This window comes from Meleagris gallopavo, chromosome 3 (assembly GCF_000146605.3).
Source record: "Meleagris gallopavo isolate NT-WF06-2002-E0010 breed Aviagen turkey brand Nicholas breeding stock chromosome 3, Turkey_5.1, whole genome shotgun sequence".
Taxonomy (NCBI): Eukaryota; Metazoa; Chordata; class Aves; order Galliformes; family Phasianidae; genus Meleagris; species Meleagris gallopavo.
Window position 1 is genome coordinate 71,290,361 of NC_015013.2, and position 11,878 is coordinate 71,302,238.

An 11,878-nucleotide genomic window follows, 5' to 3' on the forward strand; every position below is an offset into this window, starting at 1 on the left:
TTTATCCCTTACTGTACTGCCTGCAGTGTACAGGGTGTGAAACCTGTTGGGTTGCAGTTGTCATTACAAAAATGCTAAGAGTTTGGCCTGTGATGCCTCAAATCAGTGACAGCAGGTGTAAAAAACCAACCAACCAAACAAAAAACGAGCAGTGTGTATTTATTGTGCAGCTGTTTAAAATTTTGTTGGTGGTATTGCACGAAAACTTTGGGAAAGAAGCAAAAAGAGAAAATTCATCTCCTCAGAGCTTTTCAAATACTGTAACCGTGTGACCATTCTCACTGTGATGGTCCCCTGGCTCCCATCCCTCCTTGTCAAACTGCTTCTGAAGTGAGCAGTCAGAACCTTACTCCTTTTCCTCCCTACCCCATTCCTAGAGTCCTGCCCACGTTATGCAGGGAGGGCTCTGTGGATAATATGCCATGTGATTACGTCATGGGAGGCTGTGCAGAAAACGTGAACAGAAGGAAGCCAAGTTAGAGCAACGCTAGCATTTTATTCAATAATCTTAATTTAAAAAATCTCTTAATACACACTACCAAACTCCATCATCAATCCGTGAAGAATAATGGGCAGTAGAGAGTTTCTGAAGTGGATTGTTTGGAATTACAGGGAGTGGCGAAGCTTAAACCTGCAGAGGTTTTAACAGTCACAGAATTTACATGAGTCACATATGCTTTGGAGGATAAGGATAACAGTTGTTATGCCTGTTTCCCAGTCAGAAGGAACAATCTGAAAATGCTAAATAAATCTCGGGGATATTATGTGAAGTATATTGTACTAAAATGGCACTTAATCTTGTGAGAGAAGTTTCTGAAGCATGGTCAGCTCTTTTGGATACTGTGACCGCTGACCAGCAGAGGGCAAAGTAAGACAGCGAAGATTGTGGTTTTCTTTAGGAACGTTGTGTTTTATCAGAATAAAAGCATATGATGAAGGTGCTGTGTCAGTCCCACGCAGCCCTTTGAAATGTGTTAGCAATCTTTACTTGTTCCCTGTCTTTGTCTTCAGTACTATCTCCTGCATTTTCCCAGGAGGACTCCTTTTGGCCTTTTGCCTTTATCTCTTTTATGGTACATCAGTTTGCCAGGGGAGATAAGGTGCTTTCTAAATGGCAGTCATGCAGACCCATTCTGAGTTAAGACAATCAAGCAAGATTACTTTTTTCCTTTGCTCTTACAAATAGCAATAGTAAGCTAGATTAGAGAAGGCAATTTTCCTTTTATATGTATGCACATTAATTTCATCTTAGAGTTTTAAAATAATTTGCCATCTGAAAAGATTCAGTATTTTCCCCTCCTAAAGTTTTAGCCACATTTTCTCAGTTATCTGGGAGATCCATGGAAAACTAACACAGACTCCTAAATACTCACCAGTATTTGTGAAGAGTATTTTTGTTGGCTTTTTGTTTTAGCATGTAAGAAGAGATGAAAGAAGGAGGGATTCTGTATTTATAATTAAGCCCTACAGGAAGATTTGCTGCAGCTGACTTGCATGTGCATTTAAACTGTACATTTGATTCATCTGTGGTTTAGTTTAGTTTTTACCCATAGACACTGAGGGCCTGAGGCTCTGAGATACTTGCAGAGTCCCATGAATATAGATAGAGCATAATTGAACTTCTGGAACTGATGGTAAGACTGGCCCAAAAAGATCCACTCAGAGAAATGCATTTCTGGACCATTGATTCTGTCTCTTGGGATGCAAAGAATTATTTGATATATGTCATATTTTAATAAATATGATGCCATATTTATTAAAACAGATGCAACTTGGAACTTTGCAGGAACCGAGGGATGCTAATTTACATTGTTATATCATTATGCAAACTGTAAGGTTGTCAGAAGGTTAAAGAATTCTAGGAGGGATCTCCCAACATAGTACACTTTTTGCATAATTACTTTTGTGTACATTGAAGGATGGTTTACCCATAGTGAAAAGTAGTAGTTTCAGTATGTCAGAGAACAGCACGTTTTGTTGGCTCTAAGCATTTATATATGGTACTTTATATTTAGTCTGAAATGTTCAACTCTTCTGATAATTACTCTTTCCACTTCCTTTCCATCTTATCCCATTTACTTTCAGGCTAGATCTTTCAGTAAGAAAGTTCCTGTGAAGGCATATCCTGCTTTTTACCATACGGTGGGTGTGATATGCAGTGTTGAAATGATGACCTTGCTTTTGTGCTCGTGTGTTTGTGAAAAGTAGAAGCTCAAATGAAGCTTAAACTAATTAATTAAAATTGTTAACTAATACTTTATATGTCCACGGGAAAGTGTAGTACCTGAAACTTACTGAAGACTTCATTTAGATACTACTGTGGAACCTCATAATTTGAGCAAAACTTTCACTCTTTTTTTAACTACAGAATTTCTCTAGCACTGTCTGTACTCTTAAACAACCTTTCTAATGCAAGGGGCCAAAATCTTGTCTATTTTTATTCATTTTCTGGTTGGTGTAGTGAAAGATAATGCTTCTCTTCTCAAAAGTTGTTTTTTGTGTTTTCTTCAAATGTGATGGTCACGCTGCACTTGCTAAAACAGACATACTGTCAAGCCTTTTTGCAGTTCCTAATCTGGTTGCATGTATCATTTTAAATTTAATGCCCAATTAGCTGTGTGCACCATACGGACTAAGCCTTTTTTCTTTTCTTTTCTAGGTTGCTTTAGATGATTATTTATATAACATACGGAAAGTGGACTTCAATATATTTCATCCAAGCTTACAAAAGAGGAATACATTATTACCATTGTATTTATATATTAGAACTTGGAAAAAAACATATTAAAATTTTCTTAGTATGAAGTTCGGATTGCTGCTTTTTTTTCTCTTTAAGGACTTGGTAGAATTGTTAAGTGTCTGACTTCACACTTCTGCAAATTGTACAAACTGCTGTTCATGGGAAATAGCGGATGTGCATGGACTGTAGCTGTCAGCTTGCTGGCAGTAGTGAAATTTGTTCTTGGAATACTAGGCTGATATCTCTGCTTCACACGTCTGCCAAGTCATCTGTCCTTGTCTGAGATTACTTTCCTTGTCTCTTTTCTTGTAATAAGAGTAGCATGGTAGAGTTGTTCTTGGACAAATTCTGTACTAATGGATGCTTGTAACGCTTTCTACCTTAGTGACAAAAACCCAAAACCAACTCCCAAAAAAACCTTTGTGCTCCAAAGCAGTAAAGCCTTATATTGTGTATCAATTAAGCAATTCTGTTTAGGGCAAAGTGCAAACTTTTTGCACTGTGATACTTCATAGCTGAAAGAATGACTGCGTATATTTGGATGTAAGAAAACTGTCAGGAAAAGCTTCAGCATTCTTAATTACCTAGTGTTTATGTAGCATTTCAAAATTAGACCTGTAGTAATTATTTAACTGTATGTTGAAGTTGAGCTTTATAACTGTAGAATCATAGAACTGCTCAGGTTGGACAAGACCTTAAAGATCATCAAGTCCAACCACAACCTGACCATACTACCCTGACTCTAACAACCCTCCACTAAATCATGTCCCTGAGCACCACATCCAAATGGATTTGAAATGCATCCAGGGATGGTGACTCAACCACCTCCCTGGGAAGCCTGCTCCAGTGCTTAACAACACTTTCTGTAAAGAAGTTTTCCCTGATATCCAACCTGAAGTGACTCTGGGCAGTAGGAGAATAGCTTTGCAACAGATGAAGAGAACTCTTACATGGTTATTATTTCTAACTCAGCCAAGCACTTTCGCTGTGCTCTGAGCTTGGCATTGTCTTCCTCCTGCTCTCTCTCTCACTGCCACGTGGGTCTGAGAGCCCCTTTATTCACATTCACTGTGTCTCTCAGGAAACCCTCTTATGTAGCTTCACTGAATTCTTTTTCTTTGATACTATTAAGAGATACGTTCTTGGATGTGCTGGGTCATTTTAGTCCTCCCTCTTTGCAAATGTACTGCTCTGTTTTTTTGGTGGGGAATTAAAGGGAGCTTTGTACTCAGCATCTCTTAAGATCAAACTTTAAGTGCAAAATACTTGCTTGACTTGTTTTTTAGCAAAATAATACTTCCTAACATCTAGCTTGATTCAGTTGCACAAATCCAGTAGTCTCCTCTGCCATCATCCTCATTCTATTAAATAGCTTTTATCCTAGAGATTTTTTTCATCAGAATTAATCTCTCCAGATGCTTGGTTGTATAACAGCATCCTGTATTTTGGTGTACAATGCTACACAGCACATTTCTGAGAAGATTGGTGGCTTTTTTAACCACAGAATCTGCAAGCGTGGCAGGAACCCAACGTGAAATCCTTCATTCAGTGGTTTCGTTATATGTGTTTGAAGTTGGTTTGTGACGTAGATCTTAGTTAATTCTGTAGTTTCCTATGCTTCAGTAAAACAGTTCTTTTTGAATTTGTTTAGCTCATTGTCTTGCTTTCTGTATTAGAGATGTAATGGTCACAGTTAAGATGAACCTGTAAAAGTCTGCATATACTGCATCAAGAGTCCTCTGGATATTTTCTGAAAGTAAAATTTTAATTGGCTGTGTCCTCAACTCAGCTGCTGTATCTTAGCATTGGCGTTCTTGAATCGGGCAAAGGGGTCTGGTGAAAAGAAAATCCTCTCTCCCATTGCAGGCACCACAGCTCTTCCTGCCAAATTAAGAGCAAGGGCTTAGGCTCTGTTGCTACTACCGGACCAGCTGCACATTCACTCTGTTTATGTTCTGGAGAAAGCATTACAAATGTCTCTTTCTGCAGTTGGTCCTCGTTTTGTTCCCAGCATGCTGAGTCAGGACAATACAGGCAGCCCTGTCTTTCCTTTCAAAAGGAATCACTCTCCTGTAAAGTTAACTTTTGGCAGGAACTTAGTACAGTAACTCAACATCTATGGGGAGGAGGAAGAGAAGAAAAGACATGCAGTATAGCAAGTACATTGAGTTGCTACAGTGATATCTTGCTTCCAAGCCACAAGGGCGATGCTTTGCTTTGGTGTTGAAGTGGAACAAATCTTGACAATATACTTACAAAGGAAGAAGTGGAAGGACTGACTTGTTCTAATGTGGAAAAGAAACTGTGTGATGCACTGAATGGTAAGCGTGGTGAGAGGAGCTTACCAGTGAATTAGCAGACAAGATATGGAGTAATGGAATTCAAGTTATGATTTCAGTTGCAAGAGAGATGTGACTTCAGAAAGTAAAATAGTTTGAAATGCAAGTGATAGGAGGCTGCCTGAATAAGCAGCCAGTATTTCATTTGTATCCTTCAAGGAACAGTTTTCTTTTCTGGATGGTCGTTCCAAATTCGGCCCTTAGAAACTGAGCTGCAAATGGGAGCGTTGAACACCTGTCAAACAAGGTAGCTGTAGTAGGCCTGCTTTCACTAGTACTATCCCATTTTATTTCTTCGTATCAATTGGTGCCACAGGAGAAATTCTGCTTGTCAGTTCTGATCATTTGTAATTCTGCATCCTACAAAAACATCCTCTTTCTTCTGCTTTTTTTGTTGGATCTGACAAAATATCTTCTTACAGTGGTGTTAATCTACTAGTCATTCATATCAGAAGAAAACTAGCACGTTGCTAGCCGCTAATTACATGCCTGAAAATAATTTCCGTGCCTAATTGAATAATGTTTAATTAATTTAGCTCTTGTAAAATAGCTGCTGGTGTACTCCTGAGTAGCCTTATGTGATGCCTTGCGCATCTATTTGATCATTAAGGTCTTGGGTTTTTTTTGGTTAGTCACTGAATTTTGTTTTCATCTTTCTTTTCAGAGTGGCTTACTGGAGTGTTCCAGAGTCTCTTTCCACTTAGACTTGCAGGTTTAAGATTGTAAAATGTAATTGTAGTGTTCTTGTAACGGATTGCATCTTATCTGCAATATGTAAAAACTATGCAGTCAAAAATTCTGAACAAACAAATTGACATCAGATATCACTTGACTGGTCATCTTGAGTTTGCAGTTGAGTTTGTTTCCAGCTTAACCTGAGTATAAAACAAAATAATTCAGGGAAAAATGCTAAAATCTCCATCACATTTGATATTTACATCCACCGGACTGCACCCGCTTCTCTCAGACCTTCAGAACTTTGCATGTGAATATTTGCATCTTGTTATGATCCTCTCTGGTGCCACCCACCCTTCCTCTTTTGCATTTGCCTTAATGTTTTTCAAAGGAAGATAAAGAGAGGAGCCATTTAGATGATTATGAGCAATCTGTGCCAAAACAGTAAGGATTTTGTTTTCATATTGTTGTCATGCCAGCTTAAGACCTGAACTACAAAAAAGCATTATGCTGAATGTTCTGAGAATTCCATTTTCTGATGGCAGTTGTGTGTTCCTAAAATTTACACCTGTAAATTACCTGTAAATAACCCAAGCATTTCCACCTTTTTTCAGCTTTTGTGAATCTTGCTCTAAGTGCAGATTTTTTTAACAATGTGGCTGACTGTCAGCTGTGAAACTTTTAATTGTATAATAATAAGTGGTTGAGATCTTTCTTTTGCAAGTTGGCAGCGGAAAGCAACTTGTAAATGGTAGCTGCTCTTGTGTAATGTGCTATAAGGTCTAGGAGCAGCTGTCTGTGTACTGCGGGCTGAGCTAAGGATGATTTTGTCCTGTGTGTCCTATGCTGAGCACAACTCTTTCCTATTCAGACAGTTCAAACTTTACATTTTCTTTACTTTTGCTCTAATTGAGTTGTTCTTGTATTAAATTAGCATCACAGTACTGTGGGGAATCAAAGCCAAAACGTTGGGGCCAGGATGGGGGGATTGTTTGGACTTCATTGAGCTCATAGTTTAAGAAACAAAACAAACCCCTCCAAACTGTTAAAAATTCAGAGCATGTGTTTAGTTTTACCAGAGTGTATTTATATGCTGTTTCTTGACTTATTACTGCATGTAATCAGTTAAGGCTGAAGTGTGAAAGCTTAGATTTTGTAATTTCACACCTTCTTTAGTTACCCCAGGCAAAGCAAAACACTGGGGTTTAGGGCATCCGTGGCTATTTAGATTGCCATGCTTAAATAAGCATAAAATTAAATGAAGGGGAGGGAAAAAACAGTTGAGCTGTCACTGTCAGACTTCTCCAGTGTCACAAGGACCTCGTTCCTTCAAAGTGCTTATGTATGGCATTCTGGTTTAGAGGTCCAGTGTCCCTCCTAACCAAACAGCTGCAGTAAAGGTGAGCTGATTTTTTCACTCTGCACAAGTCTGTGAGATTCCCAGCCTCAGTCAGGCTCCTCAGTTATTTTCACTCCAGCTTCAAATAAACAAGTGTGCAAAAACCCCTCTAGGAGAGCTGAGCTCATGTGGCAGTGTGTAAGGGGGTTTAATAACGGCTGCAATTTTCAGAAATTAGAGATCTGAACTGTAGCTGTGAAAGTTTTGTGAGGTCTGCCTGCATGCAAATAATACAACTTTTTGTTTAGTGCAGGTGAAGGACATGAGCAACTAATGCACAGCAGAACAGCAGTTCACCCCATACATCTGAAACCGCAATGCAAATAACTGCTGCACAACAGCTGCTGCTAATCCTTACAGGCCCTGTCTGTAAAGGTGCCTGGAGCTGTGTCTCTGGGTGGGCTCAGAGCTGTCCCAGTCTCAGTAGTACGCTGTTTATGTCATTAGCATGTCATGCAGGATCTGGATATAAGGCATACTCCTATTGAGGACCTAAGAGCATGGACTTTCACCACATACAGCTGTGGTTACACTCCTTCAGGGGCATTTCAGCAGCAAAGACCCCCACCAGCTTCCCTCCTAGCTTGGAGCCCTTTCAAGCTCTCACTATGCCAGAGGATGCCATATCTGCCAGGAGACAGCTAGCATGAAGCTGTTGACAATGTAAATAGGCTTCTCAAAAAGCATGACAGCTTTTTGTACTGGTGTTACTCCACAATGTAGCACAGTATTTGCAGCTCATTTGGAAAGAGGGAGATGACTGTACAGGGCTGGTGGTTGGATTCGCCACTTCTGGGAGGAGAGCATGAAGCTCTGGTGTCCTCTTCTGAGACCTCTTCTAAGACTGGGAGTTGGGTGTTTATGTGCTTCTGAGATCTGGATCTCAGTCTGCTGGAAAGCATTACTGCAAATCATTGCTGGAGAGACAGAGGTCTGAAAATCCTTTTCAGCCAACCCACAGTCAGACACTGCTATCATTGCTCAAAACCCCCCAAAGGTTCAAATACAGCAAATACATCTGTTTGTTGTCTTCTAATGTCAGGAGATGTAAAAGCACCCTACTGGCCATCCACACTTTTTTAATTGAGTTATTGCCCATTTCTGTCCAAATGAAACACAAAGAAGTGTTGTTTAATCAATGGATATACAGATGGCCTGTGTGTGTGTGTCCAGGAGCTTGGCTAATATAATTTATATTGGAGAAATAAGAGAAAGTCACTCACCCTGTCCTGGGCTCACAAGATGAACTCCTGATGGAGCAGATCTCCAGAGAGATCCTTCCCCACTGGCAGTCAGCTCTTAAATAGGTCTAGGAGAGGTGGAGCCAGGCTCCACCCCTTCCTGCAGCACAGGTGAATTGCCTTCACCTGTGCTCCCCTGGCTGACTCATTGCTCGCCTCAGGTGATCAATCAAAGGTTCATGCCGTGATTCAGCAGCCCCATACAAGTGTTCATCCTCTCAAACCATAGCCCTGAACAGATCAATTTAAGGATGGAATTCCAAATTTTAGCATATGGTTTATTCAGAAACGAACACGTGGGACCAGATTCCTTCAGTGTTTTGCAGAATGTTTCACAATGCCAGACTCCTGAAAAATTTATATGATTTGTATATTTACAAATCGTATAGTTTAAGCTTTTAGTAATAATACACATTGAACTGTAAAAACACTGCTTTTATGGAACTTGGAAAGCCAGAAAGTACAAAACACTGGACGAAGTGAAGCTTTCTGCTTCAGAAATCTATCTTACCAGATTAATTTCTTGGAAGGAGTGAAGAATCATATTCTGATTTCAACGGAGCAAGTTCAGAATCAATCATTATGGGTTAGCTAATGAAAGTGGACACCGGGAAAATGTGAATATTTGAAGAGTCACAGTGAGACATGCTGATCCTTAGGAAACAGAGAGTTATTTCTGATTCAGCTCCTGAGCCCTTCCTTCTCAGGCTGTTGGCTTGCACTTTGTCTATGTAAACTGAGCAAAAAATGCTGTTTGGAAGAGATGAGATGAACACTAAATGAATGAAAGGTTGTTCTGTGTGTACGTTATTTTCTATTATAAACATTATTTTTAGAGAAAGGCCTTGCTTGTTATTGCTACTTCTCTGCCAAATTCTTTCGTACCTTCAACATGAGGGGGTTCTCTTGGTTATGATGAACTCTTCAGCATATGAAAATGCAGCACAGATGGTGGATTTTCCCTTGACTGATAGGAAGTTGTCCTCAGGTTCTAAAGAGATTTTGAATATACAGATGGTTAGCAATGGTGAGAAACTATTCTTTCAAAAACAGTGATCCCTTCCTGTTAGTAGCGCCAGAGAGACAATACATCAGAAAATGAGCATGGCTTGAGCCTTTGTGTTATCTGTTAAGATTTGGTGCCAAATAGTGTTTGCTGTGTCTCATCTGTGTGGTAAGTACAACAGAGAGGAAGAAGGAAGAATCTTGCATTGAGTGTATCTTGATCTCAGCTGAGAAATAGCAGATCAGTTTGCGATTTTTGGCTTTTAAAATAGGCTAAGATGTTAAAGTCTTGTAATGTTTATAAATGGCAGTAGCTCAACAAAAACCTGAGACAAAAATTACAAATACCTTCTGAGCTATAGTCCATGACTAGGGTCTAAGTGTATAGAACATGTTTAAATAATTTTAACTGAGGGAAGTTGGGAATCAGTCTGAGGTCTTGAATTTGATTCCTGAAGTTTAGTTTCTGTTGTACACATAAAGATACTGGCTCTCACAATAATGCATTGGCACAAGCTCTTCACTAAGCAACAGTAGCTTCTGTAACTCTCAAAGCTTTGGAAAAAAAATTGAAGATTTCTAATGTAGAAAAATCCATGTTATTAATGTGACCTCACAGAAATTATTTTACAATTATTTAAAATTACAGATGGTCCTGTTTTACTGGTCTTTTTATCATACGAAAGAAACGAATGGTGTGTCTTTTCACAGGAAAAAGAAAGCCCATACATGTTTTTATTCAAAAGATGAAATGTATAAGAAGAATTGTATCTGAGTACATCAGATTTTCTTTTGAATGCCTCTTCTCATTAATGTTACATGCAAAAAATAACCACTGTTTATCAATTTTATGTTAAATACAGCTCCATTAAAATAGTGTGAGGTCCTTATTTATCACTCAGGTATTTCCTGTGGTTATTTTACAATGAACTTTTTTTTTTTTAATGGCAAGAGTACAATTCTAATCCCACCTTGACCTGACTGAGTTAGAATGCTCGCTGACCTGAATCCTCAGAGGATCAAGGTGTTCAGCAATGATTAACACAGGTTTCCGTGGTTCATCCCTGGCTCTGGCCAGCCCATTAATTGGCCGTGGTGAGTTTGCCATGAAGTACTGATCAAAGGTTAGCAAGCATGTGGTAATTTTCAGAATACAAACACTGCTGGCTCTTACAGAATGAACAGAAGTAGAATGGGAGCAAAATTATAGTAGCATGTTTCCTAGATAATATATATTTTCCTTCAATCATCAAATAATGAATTTTAAAATAATAATTACATTTGCATGTGATGTTATGAAGGTGAAAAAAATTAGATAAATATGAGGGCGAGAGAGCCCAAAGAAATTATGGAGTCTCCTTCTCTAGAGATATTCAGAACCAGCCTGAATGCCTCCCTATGTGACCTGCTGTAGGGAACCTGCTTTAGCAAGAGGTTGGACTAGATGAGCTCCAGACGTCCCTTCCAACCCCTGTGATCCTGTGATTCTATGTGAAATATTATCAGTTGGTCTCTCTTAGAGCAGTGTATTAACAACAGCTTCTTTAACACTGAGGCACTGAGGCCCACACCTACAAAAAAAAAAAGACTCCTTAGAAGCTCAATTCACAAGACAAATAGGAAATTGCTCTATTTTTATGTATTTTTCCTCAGTCTCCACTAGCAGTCACTACTGGGGACAGGGTGAAGTTAATGGGTGCCAAACAGGACTCCTTACACTCCTAAGCTCTGAGAATGGGCAGATCTGTTTGGGACATTATGTGACTTTTAAAAAATTATTATTTTCCCTTCTATTTTTTTGACTGTATCAAGATGAACAAATTCCAAATGGCGGTGGAGAAGCAATAGCAATGAAAAGTCCCAGGTTTTACAGATTCAGTTGAAATTAGGAAATTTCAATGGTTTGTTGCTACCACAGGAAAGCCCCACTGTCTAACTAATTTTTTTTTCCCTTTAGAAAATGGGGAAAAACTGTCACCCTGCCTTGTTGCCCAACAACTGGCTGCACTGTGAAATGGGGAAAGTGAAACCCACAGTGTTTCTTGTGAGATTTTCCTTAAGCAGACCCTCAGGCTGGTTTTCAAAGCGCAGGCATTGCATTGGAGGGATGTCACAGCAGGCCGAGTCTTTCCTCTGCATAGGGCGAGATTAATGCCAAAGTGTTGGAGTTGTGCTACTGCCTCTCTGTATTTATGAGTTCTGTGATGTTTCTGGTACAGTTTGTACTATCAGGCCGGGGCGCGTTTTTCCGAGCTGACTGGCAGCTATTCAAACTCAAACAAGTCAGCGACTGCCTTCTGTGTGCTACAAAACGTTTACATAGGGATTGATAAAAAAAAAGAACATGACAGTCCTTTTCGTTCGCTTCAAGAAAACGGTGCTTGAAGCGACAGATGGATGGTATGCAAAGAATGGAAAGGCGCTTTCGAACAAATCCCCAAACTGGGGTAATGTTTTCGAGCCCCGACAATCCCCCTCC

The 11,878-nt window shown here is 39.5% G+C and overlaps 1 protein-coding gene across 4 annotated transcripts in view; it reads left to right on the plus strand.

Moving 5' to 3' along the window:
• NDUFAF6 (NADH:ubiquinone oxidoreductase complex assembly factor 6) overlaps positions 1 to 2,805 on the plus strand; it is a 15,210-nt gene extending 12,405 nt beyond the window's left edge. For 3 of the 4 annotated variants that reach the window (XM_010709146.3, XM_031552895.1, XM_010709148.3), the window contains exons 7-8: positions 2,086 to 2,142; positions 2,660 to 2,805. In XM_010709146.3, the coding sequence (XP_010707448.1) occupies positions 2,086 to 2,142; positions 2,660 to 2,788 (186 nt within the window). In that variant the 3' untranslated portion in view covers positions 2,789 to 2,805. The remainder of the gene's footprint in view (positions 1 to 2,085; positions 2,143 to 2,659) is intronic. The other variant, XM_010709147.3, reaches the window with a different exon arrangement.
• The last annotated feature ends 9,073 nt before the right edge of the window (positions 2,806 to 11,878 follow it).